We start from the raw sequence: 25,503 nt of genomic DNA, 5'->3' as shown, positions 1-25,503 counted from the left end.
ATCCACGAATATCTCAATCTTTATCACACCCAGACTCCACTGCCATGGATGCACTTTCCTAGTCACTTTCCAGTAACATTTTTATTGGCTTACCAAAGTTTCCAAGCTGCTCGCACCTTAAAATGTCCAGGTCTCATTAGTTAGGTCAATACAGTATGTACACTATTTCAGAGATAATTTCTCGACACAAGTAATATTGATGAATTTTTCATTATTTAATACAAAGGCTTATTGTTTCCTGATGAGGAAGTAGGTGATGAGAAAGAAAGTGCAATTGCAATCTACAGTAAAGGTACACTATGTAAGAAAAAATAGCACATGTATTCTCCGAAAAATGAAAAGTTGAATTCATAAGAAATAAAATGCACCCTGGTCAAATCAATACACTCAGGGGCTTTGCTTCTACTGTGTTAGTTGGTCTGGTATGACCTGTAGTTTCATGGTGGCTGGCTACTGTTACAGAATGTTTTAGCATTTAGCTTTAACCTCGAACTATGGCCACAGTGCCTGCTGGTAAGCAATAGTGACAGATAGCTTCACTTTAAAGGGTTGGAACATAATTTCTTGCCTCACTCACCCCTGTTCTTTTTCATCAACAGCCTGGATCCCTGACTAGGCCATGGTAGGGACAATGGGACATGTTTATGTAGAAGACAAAAGTATATTGGTTTAAGACTCCAGCGGGTTCAGCCAGTTAGACTAGCCCAGTCTATCTGGCTGAACCTGCTGAATTGTTCGGTACTCATTTGAATGTTGCTCAGCTTGTTAGAGTTTATTGGCAGCTTTACACCTAGTTGAATTGCCTTGAATCCTCATTTACTTATTTCTCTTCATCCTACAACCCTTTTTCCAGGTTTGTAGTATTTGTGTAACATAGGAGTTGCTGTTTGGAGTTTTTCTTTCATTCCTACATTCCTCCTCCTTCTCCTCCTCCTCCTCCTCCACTTATTGTAGTCATCAAGGTAAGCAATACCTTCTTAAGCGCCATTCCTCGCGCTGTGGCGGCATCACAGACTGGGATAATGGTTAATCACAGCACAACACTGCACAGGTATCCCAACTGTGAAGAAATTCTTCATTGGTGACTCTATCACCTACTGTTGTTCTGAGCTCCAGGTCCCCTTGCTTACAGTTAATCTCATCTGTCCTACTTCTCCCTAGTTAGCTTGGGGTGTAATAAATAAACAATGTTAATACACCAAATAAAATCAGAAGAGTATGAAGCAGTGTTGTTGACCAGGTATTATGACTGATGACCACAGTCTTAATTGGTTGCTCTTATACTATCCTGCACATCACTCTCACCTTTAACAGGGACTTTTTCCCTTCACCTACTAACTGTCTCTACCTTTCGTTCAAACCTGACTGTCTCCAGACTAGACCACCTTATCTGAGTGGGTTATTGGCATGGGGAAAGGCCACGGGAAAGAGCATGTGATGGGTTTCTGGGGTCTAGTCATTTCGTCTGAGAGTCTGGGTAAATATAGCCTGTATCTGAGGCCACAGCACCAACACTCCCCAGGCCCAGACAGTGGGACTGGACTCTGTCGTGCCACACAGACACAGAAGGATTTAGAGACAGGGCCGGTCAGGTGTAAAATGCTTGGCTTGGGTTTTAGGGGCAATCTAATAAGGGAGCATTTGCGTGAAATAATGCTAACGCATGATCATCGCCCATTGCAAAATAAGGAGATCATAAAATTAACATTTATGAATCTCTTCAAAGCATTAACCTTCAAAGGAGATTAAGACAAGATGGGCACCCTGAGTGCTCATAAAATTAATGGTATTACTCCGCTTTGTTCAGATGTAATTAATCATGTTGTTACAATTGCTTACTGTATACACACTAGCATAAACTAAATTGAGGTCCAAAGCATATTTGTTTATTATTGTAGTTTTGTCAATTAAGCCCAAAATGATAACTTATGTTGTAGTAGCACAGTATTTGTTGCATGCCTGTATGCTTGTATACAGAAAAAGTAGAAATTATAATTTGATGATGTAACCAGAATACATTTTATATATGATGCTAACTCAGGCCAACTCAAAGTTATCCAACATCGTATTTAAAGATAATTGTTTTGACATGTTAGTTCTTTATTTGTACAGGACAGCTGAAGACATGAAGGGGGAGAGAGAGGGGGAAGAACATGCAGCAAAGGGCAGCAGGTCGGAGTCGAGCCCACGGCCGCTGGGTCGGGGAGCACACCTCGCTCTAGATGATGAAAACGATGTCTTTGCCTGGTTGTGATTAAAGTTGAGTTGTTTTTATGACAGTTCTGAGGAATCCCTTGACGTCAGAGTTGCACGACAGAGCGAGAAGCATGTGGTGAGTAAGATTTGACTGAACCTTTTTTGCACGTGCATGTGAAAGAGAGACAGAGTGACAGACAGAGGGAGGCCTATGGTGACTCAGCATAAGGGTGGGGGGAGACTGTGGCATGTGAGGAGAAACAGAACCACGAGTGCTGAAGTGAGGAAGAAAAGAAGAGATGTAAGGAGAAGAAAAAACATCACAAATGACAAGCAGAAAAGTTGAGTAAATAAATGTGTGAGTGAGATCACAAACAGAGAACAGGGAGATGAGATAGTGAAAGATAAACAGTGAAGAGAAGACAGAGGCACCAGAGCTGCTTCACTACAGTAACAACAAGTAAACACAGCAACAGCCAGGACATCATTTCTGTTGAACGCAAGTGTTTAAAAATCTGTGACGTGATTCAGCTATAAAAAGTGGCATGGCTTCTATCAAGCTTTTTTATTTTACTTACACTTGGGATCTTGTTCCCAGACCACAGCTCCTGAACACAAAACAACATGCTGTTATCACTGAAAAACAAAAAGCTGATATATTCTATACATCAACACACCTTCAATAAATTTGTTTAAGGGTCAAGCATCAAAGTCAGTTTTCTCCTATACTTAATGTGTATTTGTGTTGTTCTGATGTGTGTACATTTTCTTTTGAGCTGCTGTAAAATAGGAATTTCCCCACTGTGGGATTAATAAAGTCTATCTTATCTTATCTTTTCTTATCATCACACTCACTTAACCTGCGAAATCCATTGCATGATGTCTTCTGTGGGTCTGGAGGAGATTGCATTATGGGAAATGTAGTAGTATTTTTTTATTCATATCAGCGACTAATTCCACGCTCATGTTTACAAATAACTTGGTTCGGAATTGTCGATGTCATGAATAAGTTGTGAACTTTGGAATCAATCTCTACTACTGCTTTGATTTTGACCATTCTTGTTAGCAATGCTAATGGTGTGGCTCTATATGCATTACAATATCAGCCTCTTGGTCAGTCATTTCACCACTTTGAAATCTCAATAATTATTGTATGAATTGCCATGACATTTTATACAGAAATGCATGGTCCTCAGAGGACTAAGCCTTCTGACTTTGGTGATCCTCTAACTTTTAGGTTACCATCAGGTGAAATGTTAAAATGTTTGTCCAATACTTTGGTTTATGACCAAATACCCCCAAAACTAATGGCATTTTTATCAGCCTCAGTTGTGATTTGTGTTTACTGACAATTAGCTAACATGCTAACAAGCTAAACTTAGATGGTAAACAGGATAAACGTTGTACCCGTTAAACACACATAGACTTCGACGGAGACCAGTGAAGACAATTAGAAACACTTTTCCGGTGATGGCTGAGCGTTACTGCGCAGCCTCAAACTGAGCTTGAAGACGTAGATGTGACGTGAGCAACCTGTTTGAAAGTTGGATGTCTTCTGGTAGCTGTGCCAAGAGAAATCTCAATCATTCCCAATCTTGCAGAGACGGAGACCGTGAGTAGGAGCTGTCCACGAGCGTAGGAGCAGGAGCAAAACGTTGCTGAAATATTTTGTTCCGATGCTTTTCATAGACTCTCCATGGGCTTCTCCCTTGACTATTTGCCTCCACATCCCCCCGATCGCCTGCAAGCTTCTCCTGACTGTACGGTAATTCCTCTACTGTGCAACAGAAAGTCACGTAGTTATGACACAATCGTTAGCCTATTTTTAACAAAAACAGCTGTTACGGAGCCATAACGTGAGATACATGGCAATGGAGCCTTTTATACATTGTTGTGTTTCTTTAGAAATAAACAACGGACAAATAGTCTTTAAACGCTTCAGATGTAAAGTTATTCGCTGTCAAAGTGACGCCAAAATGAATGGGAGTCAATGGAATGCTAGCGGAAGGTGATGGCTTGTTAGCATAGAATCTCCCCATAGGAGGTACGCTTTCCGGATGCTCGCTTACCCCCTTGATTAAACATCAGCATGTTTATGTTAGCATTTAGCTCAAGTACAACCTCATAGAGCTGCTAGTACAGCTGTAGACTTACTTTTATCCGCCTCTTTCATGCCCCCAAACGTAGTGGAAGTAGAATACTGAATTTCAGGAGTAGGCCTACCCCTTAAACAAACTTGGGACACTGAAAGAAAGCCTTGCAATCAGAGATCAGAAAACAATCAAATGACCTGAAACCCGCTGACATGATAGGTAAAAGGGCAGGGTGTCTACGTACTTAATGTAAGTGCAGAATTTCACGAGTAAATACGGTCTGAATGGATTTCAATCTAAACAAAGCACCACAACCACTACTGAACTCAAGGCCGTATTGTAAATCATTACTGGGTAAGGACAATAAGACAATGGATGGATTTTTGTTTTTACCAACCTTTCCTATGTTTTGTTCATCAGGTCTAAGTAAGGTTTAGACTTTCTAAAGTAACTGATGGACAGAAAGCACAAACATGTAGAGATGCTGCTGGGAAACAGAACCAGCAGAGCTTGTTTGGCAGTTTAAAAAACAAAACAAAAAAAATCCTTTTATTCCTACACAAAACTCTCCGTGAGAAAGATTGTGAATGTGTTGACTGAGGGAACACGCAGCCTCCCTGGCAGGTGGTGGTGTTGGGGCTTGATAAAAGTCTGGGCCTCTTGCCCCCCCCTCCTGTACACGATCTAACAGCACACACAGCCTTGATAACAAGCACACTCACACACATAAGTGAACCCTATCACCCCACAGGGTTTTCACAGTATCAAAGCAGGATCTGCCTTTCAGTTTGGTTCTGAATAAAGTGACACTGCAATAACATACTGTAGACACAAGTCACTCACGTGGGGGCATTTTGAAGTCTGTCGGTAAAGGATAAAGGACCTTTTTTGATTTTTATTTTTGGCTTCATTTTTACTATCAAAGAAGTCAAGAGTCATCTTTAAGTACAAAGTCTTTATTTCCATTTTTTTTTGTTATGGCTTCTTGAAGGGACTGTAAAAGACATCTTTATTGAAAAAATCTAGAGAATTTCTGATGCAACCGGTTAAGGATCTACAAAGGAGCATCTACTGTAGTTGCCATGCACCCGGGCAAATCCACTGATGTGGTGAAATAACAAAAAACTAAATGAATACAACACCTGTGGATTTGTAGGTGTGCCTCTGCAGGTTAAATGAAATCAGTGCTGCAACCATAGTCATAGTAACAAAAAAAAGAAAGAAAAAAAAAAAAAAGAAGCTATCTTAACTTAGTTCCTAATATAAATACCTACATATAAATATTGTAAATGTACTTGATGACTGAAAACATTTTAAATTGCTGTACACGAATGTCCTTTTGAGAGCAACAATTTGTGACAATCTCCGTCAGAAAGAAAGAAAATACACTGGTATTTAAGATCAGTGTCCTGCTACCTTTTAACAATGATGCACAGCGCTCCTGGTCCCCATCGCCCACATACTGCATGTGATTATCTACATCCATTTGAAATGATCAAGACCCAAGTAAGCCAGATTAAAGTGACTGACTGCTGAAAGGCCAGTTACAAAGGGCTCTCTGCACTTGGTTCTGTGGTGGGGGGAGCGCTTGAAAAATCAGGAGATTCAAAAAAAGAGTTTCTCATTTATTAAGGCCTCTTTAATTAATAAGAATTTAAAAAAAAAAGTGTAGTCCTAACATCACAGTCTCAAAACATGTCTTGTATACTGAAAACTTTTGTTCCGTTTTGTCCTTGAGGTGAAATCTCTCATTGTCCTCCTGTGTTGTGGAGCTAACGGCTGGAGGTTTGTTCATGGGGCAGTCAGTGCTCTACCTTACTGTGGATGGCACCAGGATGGGGACCGCAGAAAGGCAGGCTGTAAGCCTCTCCAAATCCCCAACCTGTCTTCACCCTGCACCCCACATTTCTGACTGTCCCCGAGTGTCTTAAAGCAGCAGTTCTCTTCATATCCGCCCCAGATACTCTGGAGTCGGGAGGAAAGAGGTGTGACATGTCCCAGACAGCTCTCCATCATGAATATGTACCATGGACACATAACTTCCACTGATTGAGCCAAAAACATGATAACATTGATAATAATGGCATACAAACATTGACAATGACATTAATACAATAATAAATGACGATAAAATAATAATAAAAAAAAATGAAGTGTCAGCTTCTGGAAGCCCTTGGAAGCGATCACATACTTTATGCCGTTTTAGCTTCCCAATCTGAACATTGACAGTCCTCCAACCCCTCCCAACCCCTTAGCCAATGAGCAAACGACTCATCCTGATCGTATAGTGCAATAGTCCCACCCTTTTTCCTGAAAGCCTCTGCTGATGATAGCTGGGTCACCCTGTAGGGCGTTTTGCCATCCTCTGTCCAAAGGTCCGCATCCCCTACTCCCTCCTCCTCCACCACCACCTGTACCGCTCTCCTTCTCCTCTTCCTTCACAGACTCACTGCATACGGTCCGGCTGGATGTGCTGCTGCGGGGCATAGTGCAGGAAGGCCTGGGCCTGGCCAGTGGTGGAGGGGAGGGTCGGATGGACGGTGGCTGGAACTGTGGCGGTGGCGGCCGGACCGGCAGTGGCTGTGGGGCTGGTGGCGTAGCTGTAGCCCAGGAAGCTAGCTGGGGAGGCGGCATACGGGTACTGCTGCTCAAAGGCTGCCTGAGCGTACTGGGTGTAGGCTGCGCTGTAGTCCATGTAGGGGCTGTTGCTGACGGAGCTGGAAACCTGAGTGGGTAGCATCAGGCTGGGCTGCACATAGGCTTGGGGGTAGACATATTGTTGGGCCAACCTGTTCACAGAGAAAAAGACCAAACAAGGGGGGGGGGTGTTATTAGACTGGGGGGCTGAAGCACCAGAACAGAGAAATCACAGGGCTTTTATTGTTTACATTGCTCCCAGGGGGCGAGCATGTTGGGAATATAAACTCTCTGTTGGTGTTTTGAATTAGAGAGTCCTCACACGGATATCCACGGTTATTAAAGACTACATAGACGAGAGACAGAAGAGGTTAGAAGGCGAAGGTGACTCAACCCTCAGTGTCAGTTAGTAAACCTACAAAACCTGTTAGGTAGGGCCTCCTGAGGTAGACGGGGGGGTGAATGACAGAGTCAGCCGTTACTGGCAGGTTTTCAAGCTCAGGCATCAACAGAGTGTTTTAACAGCTGCGCACACACACGATGATGCTAGCTGGGGGAGTAATGGTGGCGGGGGAGCTCATCAGGGTTGGGTGCCAGGCTCTGCCGTGTCTCATGGGCCAGCTTTCAGACGTAGCTGATTAGAGCTGTGGGGTCTGGGGGCTGTGATGTCTGTTCTTCTCTGTCTGTGCTTTATCCATGGAGGAAAGAGAAGAAGAGAAGTCTTTAGGAGTCTATTTTTAGTCAGGACTTGAAGTATCTCTCCTGGGTTTGTTGTCTACAGGGAGGGATGGTTGTGGCAGAGAGAAGAAGACCCCCTCCTTTACTAAAAAAAAAAATAGGATGATGTAACTGACTATTGTTTTTGAGAGCTTTTATCTTTTATACTACGCTTTTGGGAGAACCATCCAGTGACACACACCCCGAGACAAAGACAAAATAGTCACAACAAATGTGACGTTGACGTACGCTCCTCAGCACTGATGAATATATCTTGCCTTCATGCACTGCATTTAAATTTAAGTCTAAAGGTTTTTTTTATTTTTTTTATTTAACAGATTCATTCCAGAAGACAAAGAGGATCAGTAATGAGAGGCGGCCATGAAGTCAACACCGCAAAAGAAATAAGCATGCAATGATAGGGGACACACACACACACACACACACACACACACACACACACACACACACACACACACACACACACACACACACACACACACACACACACACACACACACACACACACACACACACACACACACACACACACACACACACACACACACACACACACACACACACACACACACACACACACACACACACACACACACACTAATAGGGAAAGAGTCACACCGCAATCAGCAAAACCTCTTCTGTTCATATCACACAAAAGATAAAAAGGCACTCCACTCCAATCCATCACAGCACACTGCACTGCACTCTCAAGCCATCACTGGCACCTTGGAGAGAGGCTGGCTGAGGGAGGGAGGATGGGGGGGGGGGTGCGATCAGACATTTTCTGTCAAACCCCTCCTCGGGGCTAGTCCTGCACTGTGGGCATCTTCTGATCATCTGCTGGTACACTGGTCAGCTGGCAGCCGAGAGCAACCATGGCAGAAGGTTGGATAGCAATGATTATTGTCAGCAATAACATTAAGGTCCTATTGTATCAGCAAGTCAATACAGAGATGTGATTAAGAAGCATTGGGGGTGCAGACATGTGTGTGTACGGTTACAAATTAAGAGTCCCATCAAATTCAGAATAACAAAGAAAAACCAACCTATGATATGACATTGCAAACATATATAGAGCAGGGCTGATGGCAGCTTTAGCCAAGAAACCTGTATTTGTGTGTTTAAATGTTTTTCCACAATGACAATTTCAAACAAACAATGTGGTAGAAACAAGTTACAGAAGCTCAGCGTGAAGGGGGGAAAAAAGTGACAGACATTCAACCAGATAACAGTAGCATGTAACAAGTAAGCATAAGCAAATGAAAGTAACACCCCCTTCCCCCCTCCCATGAGCGCAATCTACACTTTGCCCTCACAGTGCTATTGAGCTACGTACAAAGAAGCATTCGCTCTCACACACAGCTTTCTAAGATTGCCATACATTAATGCTGTGGGGCATCTGTGCTTTCCCTCGCATCATGTATAATGAGTCTGCCTTCGCCGTGGCCTTGGCTGTGTGTTGCCACAGGCTCTTTGCCTTAATCTAGGCTTAAAATCAACTGAAAAGGTAAAGTGGAATAGAAAAAATAATGTAAATAATGTAAGCCTGAAGGGAGTTAAGGATAGACCGAGCACTCCTGCATTATATCTTTGGTGTGCCCAGAAAGATGGAGATGTCATTTTAGCTTCTATCTAAAAGAGAAGAGAGGGACAAGTTGGGGACAGTAGCGAGCTCCCGGGGCCACAGAGACGCCAGATGCCAAGTGGATTGTGGGGCATGTGGATGAAGGCCAGAAGATCATAGGTCAGCTGGTTTTGTGCTGACGGCCAGTCTGTGTGTGTTTGACATAGCGTCACTCTGCGGATGGCAGGCTGAGACACTAGAGAGAAAATGCTCCCCAAATACAGGCCGAAGCAATCATCATCATGAAGGCAACGTAATGAGCTAATGCGAAAAGCCTGGGCGATATCACACCGAACAGCTAAATATTTCTACACAATAACACAAATGACCTTCAGCGCATGACTCACTGCAACACAAAGTGTGAAAACAGACAGGACTGGACTGGGTCGGGGAATTAAACAACAGCTTACAATACTTGTAAGACAGCTTGATATTCATTTCCTCTTTGTTTGAAGAGGATTGTGAATATTCTTTAAAAGCAGGAGGGAAAAAGATCTTTTGTTTGGCACCTGGAGAGGTGAGTTTCCTAGGGAGCACACTGCCTCATTAGGCATTAGTCCCATAATAAACCCAGATAACCTCCCCCTCAATCTCCTCTTTAACCCCCGTCCACCCGCCTCCTCCCTCCCAGTCACACACAGGTGTCAGTTTTCAGTGTCTCTATCGGACGTACTGGTAGTGGCAGCACTTTAATGGGAGAAATTAAAGTTAAAAAAAACAGTGCTACAAGGAATAAAAAGGGATACATGTGATGTGGGAAAGCATAGGGAGACGGAGTGGAGGTGGTGAGGCATGAGAGGAGATGACTCTGCAAACAAACTGACAACGCCTCCCCTCCCCATCAAAACTATGTTCTTGGCCTCAGTGACCCCCCTCTGGCCCCCACAGTCCACAGCATTTGCTGACAACAGCTAAACACACACATACACAGCAGTAAGCCTGAACAAGGACACCACTGCTACACGCAATGCTCCAGCATGTTCAAAATCCTACTTCAGACCATGTCCTCACACCATATGCTATCACGGGGGGTTTGGGGGGGGAGAAGAGAGGCTGAAAGAAAAGCCACTTGTACTTGCATCTTAGGGAGGCCTGCGTCAATCACCCGCCAGAGGAAACTCCGAGGCAGGCTGGCAGGCAGACAGGTGCTCCATGCGCCTAACTACGTCTCTGGGGTGGTGGTCATGGGAGATTAAGGGGGTGTAAAAGGCTGTAATATGAACCAGCACCTGTCAGGCACATGCCTCAAAGCAGCACTGTGCTCCACATTTCAAACCCTCAGGGTTTTGGTGCCATCCGTGCTCACTATGGTAGCAGGAGCACGGACATTGGAGGGACTTTCCAGTGTCCACCTGAGGTCTTGAACATGATAGGACATGTCCCTAGTGGACTCCAAGGTTTATCATTCAGACCCAATAAGATCTTACAGAGGATATGGCTGATGTACACTTCGCGCATGTCTTTTTTGACACCACCAAATGTTTCTTTTTTGTCGTCGTCCATGTGGACTGTCCTGGGAGTTCCATGAAGGGCTCACATGCTCTGGAGTCATATACTACTGATTATTTCATTAGCTATTAATCTGCCAGTTATGTGTTCAATTAATTACATTATGAACCATCCAAAAATATTTTGAAGTGCCGTTACAATTTCCCAGAGGGAAAGCTGAAATCCATCTCGTTTTGACCGAGCTGGATTCAGTAAATTTTTTGTCATTTATGGCCGAATATGGGTTAAACTGTTAACCGATTATCCGAATTGTTGCCTGTTCATTTCCTGTTAATCTGTTAATGTTTCATCTCTACCCTGAAAACATATTCCGGGCTGCAACTAATGATAATTCGGATTAGAGATTTGTTCATCATTTATCTCAATGAATGGATGAATCATTTAGTATGTAAAACGTCATAAAGCAGTGGGAAATGCCCATGATGAATTGCCGTTTGTTTTTTTCACCCAAAGATCTTCAATTTACAATAATTCAAAAATAGAGCAACCAGAAAATCCTCGAATTTTAGAAGATCGAACCAGCAAGTGTTGACATTTAGATATACCTTAAACAATTTACTGATCAAAATTGTCGTGTGGTTTTCTGTTGATCAAATAATCAACCATTTGTTTCAGCACTAGCATGAAACAAATGAACATAAATGTTGCCATTTGTTAGTTTGCATTTCTATAAGCACTACGTGTCAAAACCTGGACACAAAACCACTTTGTAAACTTGACTTCTAATGGTATTTGTGGTGAGAGATGACATCTGAGAGCTGCAGGGGGTGGAGACTCATTACTCCAGTGAAATGTTCATTAGCTGCTCAGCAGACCATGGCTCCTAGACGCTATCCAGGCTGTTTCTACAACACAGCCACTTCTAGGAAGTCTTCTCCGTGACAAAGCCCAATCAGGCATGTACACGAGCCAAGATGCTCCTGACAGAAGTCCACAAGTAAGTCACACATTCATCTCTGGAATGCTCTTCTATTACCACAGATATGTGAAACATCACCCAGCCCTACAAAACTCAAATATGCTAAAAGACTACTTCTGGAGTTGCATGTGGACACAGAAACTGACATGTACTTTCCAGAGGCCTTGTTTGTCAAACAAATAGTAGCCTAGTGGCGTCCCACAGAGTGTATTACAAGCACCCACTCCCGCTCACTTACCCATACTGCCTCTGGATGAGTGCTGGGTGAATGGGCTGCACTCCGATGGATATGCCTGGAAGAAAGGAGGCCGGCTGTCAGACACACACATTTGCATTTACAGAGGAGGACCAGAGAACAATACACAGAGGGCATGGAGAGACAGAGGCAGTGCCTGTTTCAAACCTACCACAAATGAAACAGTTACAAATGCGCAATAAGCAACAGTAAAGCATGTATGCATTCGGGACATTTTTGGTATATAAAAATAAAATCCTAACTCTCTCCCCTCTGCCTCCAAAAAGTCTGGACTGCAACTTTAACTTCACTTTGTATTTGGTTTGTATCCTAGTATTTTCAAACCCTTGTTGTTTTTTGTTTAGTTTGTTGTTTTCTATACATGTAAATGTCATTTCGATCCTCTATATGTCCTGTACATATGGCCGAATTGACAATAAAGTTGACTTTGACTTTAATATGGACACTGTGGACGGTCTTATTGGACCGAGACTGCATGAACCACGGTATACCTGCTTGCAGCTCTAGTTTTAAACCAGTTTTATGTTCTAATCACCGCTGGTTTCTTTGGGTGAAGTTACCTTGGAACGGCATATCTCACCTGTCTGTATGCTGCGGGGTTTTGCACCCAGGTAGGCCAGGTTCACGTTGGCCTTCCTGCCATCGATTATGGGGTTGGGATCCTTGCAGGCTCTCTCTGCTGCTCCTCGGTCTGTCATCGTCACCTGGTGACAGAGTGAGGCTTGTCAACAAGGTCTCACAGGAACAAAATCATTATCTCATGTAACGGACAGATGGCAGCAAGGTGTCCCGGGCTGGTGACACATCAACTATTCAAGAAAAACAAAAACAAAAACATTTGAAATGCATAAAACAGGACTTAGACCGATGGCCTTATCATAAAAAGTTCCCTTACAGACTTTCCATTGCTAGGATTCTGACGAAAAAGGGAAACTACAAACAAAACACAATGATAAGCTTTGAAAACTGCCCACTGCAGCAGTTGCCACTAGCCAGACACTTGACTGCCACTCAGCCACAGGCAGACCTGCTGAAATATGGTTCTGGGAAGAGCAACAAGGAGCTTATCCAATTAGGGATAAAATATTAAGGAGATTGGTATTAGTCCACCCCTCCTCTCTCCCTCCTGGCTTTAGACGAGTCCTTCTGTTTTGTTTGCCACATTCTGCCAACTCAGAAGGTTCAGTCACCTCGGTGTGTGGACCGAGCAGTAAATGTAGGCCACGGCTTGCATTGTTTAAGAGGACGTTTTTAAAAGCAGTATGCCTCTTCATAGTGGAAGGATCCGGAACTAAGCCCACTCCAGGGCCTGTGTTGTGAACACACAGGAAGGAACAAGGCTGTGTTTACACTGTGAAGAGCCTTGCTGTGGGGGGGGTTCTACTAATCCACCTCTAAAGTGTGTTTAGAAAAAAGGTGAGCTCAGCTTTGGGGCGCCTCCCTCCCTTCCTGCTGCCAGCTACCTCTCCGACTGGAACGCTCAGAAAACAGAATAAGCAGGTTGCCTCATGCCCCACAAAAAGTGTGCAGTATAAGTATAAAGTGCTGATCTAACATGGCGTAGCCCTGGGCAGCACCCACGTTGCCCTGAGCCTGTTAAACCTGAAACTCCAGCCTCAGCCACAGCCGTTGAATACCAGCTAGACTCACAGGATAGCTTTCCTCTCAGAGCTGATGTGTAAACACAGAGAGCAATTGTCTTACAATTCTGCCTTTAGAAATAAACATGCACCCATAACAGTTTTCCATTCCTTCTTTGGCCTGACAGTACATTAGTACTGATGTGTCTCTTCAAGGTCCTGGTAAATATTTGCATTTCTTGTGCTGCTTTGCTTTGTGCCAAAGACAGAATAACTCTCTTTATCTGCCTGCAACAGGATAAGTCACCTAGTATAGTAGGTTAAAATTAGACAAGGGTCACAAGGGTCCTTGAATATTTCTCATTAATCTGACTTAAAGCAACTGTGGCCAAGAATCAGCTAGTGATTAATGTAGCGGTAAACAGCACTTTTCCCACACGACACCATGAGCCGAGAGATCAGAAGGGAGGCAAGACCAGGTACAGCTCAGTTTATATTTGATGAACTTCAAAGTATTTTATATGGCTTTTTTGTTTTGGTTGTCCACTGAATCAAAAAGACCAAAGGCAAATATAACATAAATTTGTAGACTACTAAAGAGCCAATTTGTTGATGTAGGAATTTCTCTCAACAGCCAAGATATGATGCAAATCATGTGCTACGGCCGACTGCTCCGGCCCTTCACAATGGAGAGCAGGGTGTGCAAGGTCAACCTCCCCACTGCTCCAAAATAACCATATAAAGCAACACACACACACACACACACACACACACACACACACACACACACACACACACACACACACACACACACACACACACACACACACACACACACACACACACACACACACACACACACACACACACAGGGGGACTCCATTGGGTTGGGCATCAGACATATGTTGAAATATAATCTTCTTAGTTACCCATCAACTTGTGTGTGTGATCCCTCATCAAGTTAAAGTAACAGCCAGTCAGGCGAAAAAACATAGATGCTGTGCAATTATGCGAGTAAGCTTAAGTGGAGGATTACCTTTGACATTAATGATTACATACAGTAACGTTAGATATAACGAGTATGGATATTTATATAAATGCCCATATAAAGAGTGGCGGAGAGACACCAACACTACATAGAAGTGTTATGCAGACGCAAAAAAAAAAAATCGCCAGGAACTTAGCTGTATGGCGGAGATACAGCAAAGTACGTAAAGTAAGTTGTAATGTGGTTTGATAGTGTCTCAAAGTTGTGAATGAGAGCTACGTGTTGGTCTCATGGTGGATATTATGGTGCATGGCTGTCCTGTTTGTACTCACAAAGCCGTATCCTCTGGATTTACCGGTCTGTCTGTCCGTTATCACCACAGCCTCGTCAATGTCCCCATAGGCCTCGAAGTATTTTCTCAGTGAAGCATCGTTCGTGTGGTATGGCAGCCCCCCGACAAAGATTTTGGTAAAAGTAGTGTCTTTCTGAAGCGGTGTGGGATGCATGACTTCCAGAGCTCCGTTCATGAACTGATGCAGAAGCATTGGTCAGCAGGAGAGAAGACCAGAGGCACGCTGAAAATATACTAAGCGCTTAACAACGTCCCAGCATCAGTGAAACTAAAATTAATATTTCACTATATTATGCTGCAGTTTTCCTTATCTGTTATGACCTTCGCTCAAAGTTGTAGCAACCTGATGACAACTATGATTCACGATGCGTGGACTGATCCGGTAGCATCCAAACTGGTTGCTTCTTCGCTGCTGAGAATAAGCGCCGGGAGGTTTTATATGCCATGACTGCGGCCACGCCTACACATAACTATTGCCCAATCAGCTTAATCGCTGATTGCCAACTTGGGCATCGGCTCCTCCCATTGGTCCGCCTTCCCCGGCGCTCTGCTGCACCTGCTTTTGTCCTTTACGACACAAAGAAAAGCCCGGCTTTGCCACATGGTGCATTGTACTACTGTAATGAGGAAGTAATTGTCTCGGCATTTGGCCTAAATCACCTTTCCAAACTTTAATAAGCAGCCGTTTAAGTATGCGTATTATACTTTTGCTGTGACTTTACTTTATAATCGTGACAAGCAAAAATACAAGTGGTGCAAGTAATACTTTAGAGTGCAGCCGAAACAAAAAGGACAAGGGAAACTACACCACTTCAACTAAAACACAAACGTTTAAGCATTACATTATAATCTGTTATGCTGGATTTTTAATCTTAACTTTAAAAATATCCTATCACTTAATTACTTAATAAAGGGAAAATCACATCACAGACAAAGAGCTTACTTTGATAATATTCTTAATGTACTCTTCTAGTTTTGAATTTTTTTAATTGAGTGTGATGACCTAATGTGGTCTCACAAATATATTCTATTGGAATAGTGTTACAGTACAACATACCATGGGTTGTTCATTTAAAACTACTATAGTTATATACAAAGTAAGTGTGATTATTTCTTACTCCCTTTTGGAGAGGCAATGTCAAAGTCCAGACAGGTATAGTGTTCTTTTGTGAATGACAAATGTCATTGGGCCTGCCACAACAGGTCATCTCTTATTACCCTATCATAAAAGCAAATGATTGGCACATTTAGCAAAATAAGGGAACAAGTGTGCACTTGAGCTCAAAGCTCTTATTTTTTCCAGTGCCACAGTTATGCTTGCTACAGGTCCCTACATGCTATTCATAAACACTGATATCTGTGCAGGAAAGGGTAGATCCAAGGGTCCACAGCAACAGGTCAATCCAACAGTTAGCTTTCTAATTGCTTGACTGTCCAAATACAATTATATATTATACTATTGCTCTTCTGGTGCTTATAGGAGCAAGCCTAATTTATTATCACGAATGCAGTCGACCTGGAGAACTCAATAAGTTAAAAAGAAACTCGTACAGCTTGAATTAATGAACAGTACAGGAAACAATGGTTGAGTGGTACTAGTCTCACCCCATGAAAGCTGAGAGGAGCCGATGAACTGTGGCAACAGCATGTCCTCCCGCCCCCGGTGCCTTGGAGCTCCACTGCTAAGTACCAAGGGTCAAGCTAACAGTTAGGTGATACTCTAATGACCTCAATAAAAAGGCATTTAATTCACACCTTCTCCTCCATGAACTGGTTCACTTTTCACACATGGCCTTTGTAGCTGCTTCATTCATATCCTCTTGATAAACCCAATTTCCAGCTGTGTATCCCTATCAAAAGAACTTAACCTGGATGAAGAACCCCACTGTCCTGCTTTGATCTTGTTTGTCCTGTTTAGCTCTTTAACTTCTCTTCAGGTAACTGCTGCAGTTAAGAGACACTGCAAGTCAAAATGCTCCACCTGCTGGTTAACTTCTGTTAAAACAAGGAGACAGGAGGTGTCATGTGATACAGATGTTGTCCAAGGTTTATCATTTTCACGTTGTGTTGATCCACACGATGAAGAGATTTACAGCTGATACACGACAGTGGTTCATGGTTTCATGCAAAATACAGTTCCGTGAATCCCCAACAAACATTTAAACAGCAAACATAATAGGTTCATTTTAACCTTCCCCCTTTAGGTTGGATTAAACATGTTCAAATATAATAGTATGCAGTTTATTTATTTTACATCCTAGTGTCATTCATTGAGCTAAACCACTGAGTAACAGCAAATCAAAAGAGAATGAAAAGTCTTTGGAAAGCTGTACAAAAAAAATGGAGCAGGACAAAAAAAAAAAAATAATCGAAACATCAAGATGAATGACAAATAAAGCCCTCCCCTTTTATGATGACCTCTAAGACCAATTGTCACACGGCTGTCATCAACTCCAGGTTGGGTAGGCCCCTCTGATTGGTCCATGCACAGTATGCCGCGCCACGGCATTGGTCCAGGTGTTTGCCGAAAGGAAGAGGTCTGTCTCGAGCGTACACACACACACTAAAGCAGTAGGTCTTCCACATTTCCCCACAAGAGAGGCGACTTGGCACGACGAATCTAAAGACAGGAGGGAGCAGTCAGTCACAAAGAATATTTTTCTTACTTTTTGTTTATTTCTGAAAGGGTGTGTGAAACAAGTGTTCACTGTGTCCTTTTTTTGCACAAAACAGTACAATATCACTCTTCAGCAGACAAAAATCAATCCTTGCAGACGATTTATTGTAACTCATTGCTTGCCCATGTTATTAATATTGCCTAATATTTCCTGAATATTTTCATTATCTACACAATTCAATAAATAACAGGCTATTTAAATATCTAGTCAATGTCACAGCAAACACTTCAAAGCCTTACTGCTTACAAGATAAATGCTCTAACAAAGCCAACAGGCTTCATGCCAAAATTCCAGACTGTACAGCTGCAAATGCAGCTTGTATACACCATTACAGCAGAAACCACACAAGCCTTCAAAATGACTTCACTCAGGTCAGTACAGTACCATTCCCATACAAAATGGCTACTTGTCGCAGTACAGAGTTCAGACTCATGTCTACCGTCACTGCCCAGATCCATGCACGGGATCATGGGGTGCCTTGAAAGGCCCCATTGCGAGTCACAAGGGTATTGAGGAAGTGGGGTAGCCCCGTACAGTGACCGCGGTCTCCAGGTTTACAGACAGCGACTGCCCTTCTCTCACCATTTCTTGTTCCGAGGCTTCAGCTCCTCGGCAGCATTCCTTAGGAAGATGTAGTTCTTTTTCTGGGGGTTGTAGTACTCATGACCCTGAGGAATTCAGATGAGATGCACAACATATAAATAAATAAAATTTGTGACTTACATAAGGTAATCCATGGCTATCACTGTTGTAGCTAATTTGTATACTAATACAATAGTGTTATGAATACAAAACATTATGAAGTGTAATGTTTTCTATTGTCAGTGATGTTGAATAGGCCTACAGTAGGGTAATGGACTGCCCCTACGGTTCGGCAGGCATGTGAACTGCGGATTAATTGCAAATCTAACCAGTGTGTGACATACAGTTTAACTGCTACGGTTACTTGAACGGGGCTCAGCAGAGAGGCGGAGCGAGACGACGTCTCTGCAGCTCACTCAGGGAGATAGGTCAACGCCGCTAAAGCTCTCGAAACTTTGGTTTTCATGCGCACTAACATACGGCTCGCATCAGGTGTTAAAACAAAATGTACCAAAACATGGGGGAAAAAATTATTTAACGCTACTACGATGTTTTTACAAGTTATGAAACTGTTTCAATTTAATACTGATAGACGGCAGTGCGGCCTGCCGCGCAAACAGGCAGCAGTCGGCGCTCCGGCGGAAGGAGAGCTCTTTGTCCGCCAAAACTTTCTCTATGCTAGAAAAACCCTGCCACCGTTTTCAACTATTGTAGTATACAAACACTTGTTTGTAAAGATTTTACACCTCCTACCTTCGACCAGTCGTAACTGGAAGCATACGCAAAGATGTTGCCGTTGTGGTTGAAGCAGCAAGCCGTAATGGGCTGGTCGAGCTGCTCCGAGGTCTTCAACTTGGTGCGGGCGTCTTTGTCCCAGAAGCTGAAGCGCCCATCCGAGCCCACAGTAGACAGTGTGCCATGGACAGGATGGAAGGAGATGGCATTCACCTGACGGGAGAAAACGGAAATCAGCAGACGAGACATAAGGAAACATTATAACTAGGCTGGTTAGTGTATCAGGGTGACTACATTGTAATGATGGCGTCTGTGAAAAAAAAGAAAGAAAAGAGTCCAGCAACATGGTGTCTACCAATACTGCAATTATACCATTAGGGATGTATTAAAAAATGCACTGCGCTAAATGAAACACTATTAACAGACCTGTTTCACTGCAGATAAGACATGTCATAGAAAAAAAACACAGGCGTAATTAACTACATAAACTTGAGCTGTAGTTTTTCCAAGGCATCCATTACCAATGTTCCTAGTTCCACCTCGGTTTATCCTAATATGACAAGCAGAAGGTCTGCTGCTACACTTTGCATCATAACTGTTGAAAATAAAGTCCATAAACTGGTATAATTTCTCTGTGTTCCAATACAAATACGTTAATGATAAAATCTCATTTAAGAGCACAAAAGATGCATTTTCTTCACAATGTCAACACTGTTTTAGAAATCCGTAACTTACAGCATAGATGTCCTGTGGAGTGGTTGTGTTGGTTCCATTCGACCTGTGGCACTTAAAGGTGAAGTTGTCTTTGGCTCTGAAACGGATCAGGGGACACGTGTCACATTTTACTTCAGGCTTTTGACTGAGAGAGCCTTGTCTTTTAAAGGATGTAAAAAACAATAATAATTAAACATGCATATACTTGACTGGATTAAAGAAACACCTGTACCGAGTAGAGATGCACCGATTACAATTTTCTAGGCCGATTCCGATTTTTAATTCGAGTTTGACCAGCCGATACCGATTTTAGCCGATTCCATTTCTTCTAACCACTTTACAGCACACACAAATATTTATTTTCTATCTTTTCTTTAATAGAACATTTTACATAGAAACATTTTTTGAACAGATAATCGATTGCTATAAAATAGAACTATATAAATGACTCCTGGTGTGGGAAATTAACACACATCTAAAGTGCAATGTTATGAAAGAACCATTTCCTTCTTTTCACATCCAATATCCAACAATTTCTTTTTTATATATTTAGCAAACTAAACGTCTGTATGAAAACAGGGAAAACAGGTAATGGCAATACAATAATATATAAATAACAAAAATAAATATAGCCTTAATGCAGTATAAAGATATTTCTCAAAAGGCCTTCTACAAGCAGTGATTGTTCGAGTGCACGTGCGCCACCCGGAAAAAAGAGAGAGAAAGGAAAAAGAGTCTGTCCAAGGGATAACTAGCCAGTGGAGCTCACGTGTGTGCGTCATGGATGTATTAAGAGAACGTGTGCGTCCTTGAGAACTGTAAGTCGTATAACTTATGTTGTCAGTTCATTGTTAGCTGGTGATTTCGTTGTTTGTGTTCTTCACCTGCTAGCTAGGTTGCACGTGGCTGTTGATTCGATATAATGGCGATTGTTGATGCCCTTGCTCACGTTTGTATTTTACATTATTTACATGCTACAGTAGTTACACTGCATTAAGATAATGCAATTAATAGTGGGTTTATTGTTATTATTTGCTAGCCTATATATAATTCCTATGCATTGTGTATGGCAGCCTTTACAATGTTATTTATTTACAGCATTTGACCGGCATCAAATCTGCATATGTCATCACGTGAAATTGGCCAATTCCGGTCACCAGCCGGTTAATCGGTGCATCTCTAGTACCAAGACTTCCAAAACTCATTCACTTGTAAGAAATTAATTGTTTTAGACACTCACGGGTTTGGAGGGTTGATATAGTGGATGGCCACTCGGCCTTCGATGCTTCCCAGTGCAAAGCCAGTGGGCTTGTTCTGCTTGTCCTTGAATATGGCAACACAGCGGTGCTGCAGGACCACGGCAGAAAAGTACATTGGATCAAAAGACAGTCATACATGAACAGTAGTATATGTCATGACATTTTACTTTAGATTTCGCATCAAGTCAAAGAAAATAAATCTGGCTGTACATAAAACTACCAGAAGGAGTGGCACGATGTATACAGAGAGACATTAGAAGTGGGAAAAGACAAAGAGAAACCATTTCCATGGAAGAGGAAAATTCACCTGATGTTTGAGAGGAGAGTCTATTCTCCGAAATTCAGAGGGCTGGTTCTCCAGCTGGTACACTATTAGGCCTCTCTCAGCTGTGGCAACCACTGCCATGGGGTACACCTACATATTACAGTCACAGAGGTTAAAAACACACAAAAAGAAGATCCACATATTTAATTATCTACTCCCCAAGTAATAAAATGCATGTCATATTCTTTATGAACTACTTACAACATCTGCACAATAGCATCTCTCTGGCATCTGCAGAGACATCATGGGATTGGGAGAGCGAGTGTCCCAGAACTGAAGTGAAAAACAAACAAAAAAAGGTGATTCTCAGTGCTCCATTACAAATATTTGCTATACCACTCTCTGATTAGCTCTTTTAAGTAATCATTATGGTTCTATTTAGGCGTCTACACAAATACAAGAAAAAATAGTGGCCATTGCCCATTGATAAAATGTTGATCCAGAAGTGTCTGAAATAAAGTTAACCAGAAAGCTGTTTTGAAGCACAATGGCCAATCATATTTCAGATGTTCTTGGGACCCTAAATGCAAAAAACTAATTTATGTTTTTATACAGATGTGCCGTGTGCTGTTGTACCTTCAGTGTTTTGTCCCAACTGCCAGTCATTATGCAGCTGTAGTTCGGGGCTTTTATCCAGTGGATTGATTTGATCGGACCGTCATGCTGTGAAGAGAAATGGTGAGAGGTGTAAGATGATTCTGCTTCATTCTTATGACCATATAATTGATCTGTGAATTCTCATCCAACCTGTGCAATCTGCAACGCTTGATTGCTGTTAAGATCCCACATCTTGGCTGTTTTATCGCAAGAGGCAGTGAAGACTTTACTCCCATCCTGGTTAAATGGAGTAGAACATCAAAAATTATTCCATGGCCCGACAGATAGCATTGACTACAGAGCTTAAATTGCTTTGTACGATGAGACTTACATCGCTCCAGCATGCATCCAGCACTGGACCTGTGTGCATCTGTTGGGCTTTGGGGACAGTCTGCCCATTGTCCTGAACCTCCCAGCACCGGACCTAAAGACAGATGATACCACATAGATAAACTGTGTTTACTTAGGAGCATAATATCTAACCATGATCTAGTACAAAAGTAGTCCTTCATGGAAGACAAGCCTAGTGAAGGGATCCTCCTGGACCTGTACCCCACTGTACACAAATGAATACGATCATCCATAATCTTCACTAAATCACACAATCTACTACTGTTCAACATTATTATGATTGAATGAATAACTCACATCGTTGGCCCAGGATCCTCCAATGAGGAAGTTTCCTGGCATGGTGGGGGGACTGAAAGCCAGACAGCTGATGCTGTCATCTGGAGGTGAAGTCACTTCAACATCCTGTAGGACAAGTCAGAAACATAAACAACACAGAAAAAACATCACGCTGTCAAGTAAACAGGTGAAGGCACAGTTTTCAGTAAGCCATCATGACAATTTATTTAAAAGAAGAAAAAAAAAAACATGTCAAATGATTTTGTCATTTACTACGCTGGTTTACCTTCATGGGATTATGGCTGTCTGTTGTTGCGTTTCCAAAGACACCGGTCCCTCCTGCTCCAAATCCGGAGGTTGTCCCAAATAAACTCATAGTACATTAACGTTATTCCTATGCCAGAGAGCGAGAGAAGGCAGGGGCACGGTGTTATTTACACAATAGCAGACTACATTCTTCTGACTGCAGTCTTTAAGCATCAATATCATCAAAAGCCAGATAGTGGTAACGTTAACAGGTAACTTTCGTTAGCTGATGCAAACTGGGCATAACGTTGAATCCAAATGAGGGTAAGCAAATACCGCATGTGTATAACGCGAGGTAGCTAAAGCCACAGCTTCACACGACACTATTTTGCTACCAGTCCTTTATCATAACACTCCTGTCACCCGACAGGACGATTGACAACACGTAAGTTAGCTGGACAGCCAATTTTAACGCTAACGCTAACAGTTAGCTACCGCTGCTAGCTTCTGAGTTACTTGCTAGCGGTTTCTGGCATGATAATATATGGGCAGTTTAAGCGTGTATGATAACGTTATTTAAAATACATTTGAGCGCATGTAACGTTACTACTATTAGCCATTACGCCGGTCAGAAAATAAAACATGATAATTCACCGCTGGCTAACGTTAGCTAAGTCAGTTTTGAGACTGTGGCAGTCACGTTAGTTCACGTTACTGGATTAAAACATTTTTAAACACCGTATTTAGACATTCTATAATCTGTAGAACCGTCTCATAACTACATCACGATACATACCCCAAATTTGTTATAACTATGGCTAGAAACCGTAACGCTGAAAATGCCAAAATAATTTGGCGCATCGAAAATGTGGCGCTAGTTCCTCGGTGTGTCGCAGTTTGGTGACGTTTTTGGGCCGGGTAAAGGCATGCAATGTCAAGAGTAAACGCTTGGAGGCAGTACATGACAGCAAGTGTCACTTTATTCTTCAGGGAAGTAATTCAGAATTGTATAACTAATTGTATGCACTTTGTCGATAGTTAGTGTAATTCAGTACAGGGACAAGGTGTAAAAAGTGTAGGCTAGGTTACCATGATGGTTCCCAACCACCGACAAACTCATCCCCCGATCACCACCATAGTCCGCTCCGCATGGCCTTTCATAATAATGCGCTAATAGGCTACTAGTAGAGTGCATAACTTACCATCATGTAAGGTAGGTAACTACCTTTATTACCAAAATATTAGTTGTAATACAACAGTATAAAATACTCAATTACAAGTCCTGCATTCAATATTTAACTAATGTAAAAGTCAAAATGTGTCTTATAAAAAATGTGTCGAAAGAAAAGTTAGGTCATTTATTATGTAGAATGGCCACTTTCAGAGTGTTATTATTTGGATTAAATTCATTAACAAGCAGAGATGTTCACAAGTCATTTTTTGGAAGTCCAAGTCGAGTCTCAAGTCTTTGAGCTCGAGTACAAGTCAAGTCTCAAGTCTCTGGCCATCTGATCTGTCCCTAACACTGTATTGTTAAATCTTATGAATTCAAAGCACGTCCTGTAGCTTACCATCCAGACAGTACAGTATTAAAATCAGTTGTGGGGTAACTGTATGGGGTCTACTTAACACATCCCTCTAGCCCTCTGACCTGGTGAAATATTAACCTAAAGCTGTCACATCATATGGATACAACTATAAAGATACAATGTGCCTGTTCCCAGCATTAGCACAACACTTTGCGATGGTTAGCTTGTTACCTGTGGTGATATATGCTAAATGTAACGTCTCTTTCACTCAACAAAAATCTAATGTCGAAGTGGAAATCAAGAGAATAGTGGCAGCGCCACACCAGTTACAGAACAACATGCATCTCAGTGTCAGTCCAAATTACGCACAAAAAGCAGTTTGAACTCACTGATCTAATGCCATTTATTTATTTATTTTCACAGTTAGTTAGTATGCTCAATGAAACTGAGTCCAGCGCGAGGGAGACCCGACTCAGAGGAGGAGAGGTTAGTGAGGCCAGCGTCTCCACGGCAGGTGACAGTGCGCACGGATCCGCTGCGCCACGCATGGATGAAATAATGAAATAGTAAATAGGACTACAGTAACAGAAATATGTGCAAAATTAAGACAGTCAAGACGGCCCAGTGTTTGGTGGACCGGGTACACCTTGTTCACTTAATAGCCTACAAATCACCCACGGGATCATTTACGCATCACATGAGTTTGCCCATCCGGCACAGCATTTGTTCCTGGGGAGATGGATCCGTGCGTCCCGCCTCCTGTGCGCCATGGATGTCTGAGCCTCAGCAACTACTAACTATAAAGATACAATGTGCCTGTTCCCAGCATTAGCACAATACTTTGCGATGGTTAGCTTGTTACCTGTGACGATATATGCTAAATGTAACGTTTCACTTTCTTAGCGTGTGTGACTGACCTATCTGGGTGCGTTTGGAGATGCCAGATGAAGTTCGACGTTGTTGATCCGGCATCATTTATCTTGGTGCCACACACCTTGCATGTAGCTGTTGGCTTACTGCCACTGTTTACCAAGTTACTGAAAGCAAAACTAATGACAAAAGGCACAACTCCGGGAGGACTTGGTGTCGCCATCGGCAATGTATTTTTATGTGTGAGTGCGCGCACATAAGGCATAACGCATGCGTTACGTTGCACATTATGGCAAAGGGCAGGGGACATGCAGCTCGTCATACGTTTCCCCAACGTATATGCGCCAATAAAAGAAAATAGAAATACATGAATACATTTAGATTTAAAAAGCAATAATTGCATGAAAACAGGTTGTTGATGAGTCTTGAAGCTTGAGTCCGAGTCAAGT

At 42.5% G+C, this 25,503-nt stretch overlaps 2 protein-coding genes across 3 annotated transcripts; both read right to left on the bottom strand.

Moving 5' to 3' along the window:
- Positions 1-5,229: 5,229 nt before the first annotated feature.
- Positions 5,230-15,322, bottom strand: LOC144516519 (RNA-binding protein 38-like). Its single transcript, XM_078247875.1, has 4 exons — positions 14,873-15,322; positions 12,553-12,676; positions 11,955-12,009; positions 5,230-7,078 (listed from the first exon to the last, which is right to left on the bottom strand). Exons 1-4 carry the CDS (start codon positions 15,083-15,085, stop codon positions 6,736-6,738), a joined length of 735 nt encoding a protein of 244 aa, XP_078104001.1. The 5' UTR covers positions 15,086-15,322; the 3' UTR covers positions 5,230-6,735.
- Positions 15,323-16,913: 1,591 nt separating this feature from the next.
- Positions 16,914-23,561, bottom strand: rae1 (ribonucleic acid export 1). Of its 2 annotated transcripts, XM_078247874.1 has the most exons (13): positions 23,452-23,561; positions 22,696-22,803; positions 22,431-22,535; positions 22,114-22,206; positions 21,933-22,019; positions 21,762-21,848; positions 21,387-21,458; positions 21,168-21,275; positions 20,842-20,948; positions 19,623-19,698; positions 18,906-19,100; positions 18,153-18,238; positions 16,914-17,512 (listed from the first exon to the last, which is right to left on the bottom strand). In XM_078247874.1, coding segments are annotated over exons 2-13 (1,107 nt in total). In that variant the 5' UTR covers positions 22,786-22,803; positions 23,452-23,561; the 3' UTR covers positions 16,914-17,511. The 2 variants fall into 2 exon arrangements, with proteins under 2 accessions (XP_078104000.1, XP_078103999.1); XM_078247873.1 differs by lacking the exon at positions 16,914-17,512 and having other exon boundaries at positions 18,149-18,238.
- Positions 23,562-25,503: the final 1,942 nt, after the last annotated feature.

Source organism: Sander vitreus, chromosome 4 (genome assembly GCF_031162955.1).
Source record: "Sander vitreus isolate 19-12246 chromosome 4, sanVit1, whole genome shotgun sequence".
Lineage (NCBI taxonomy): Eukaryota > Metazoa > Chordata > Actinopteri > Perciformes > Percidae > Sander > Sander vitreus.
This window is presented reverse-complemented; position numbering and strand designations above follow the sequence as displayed.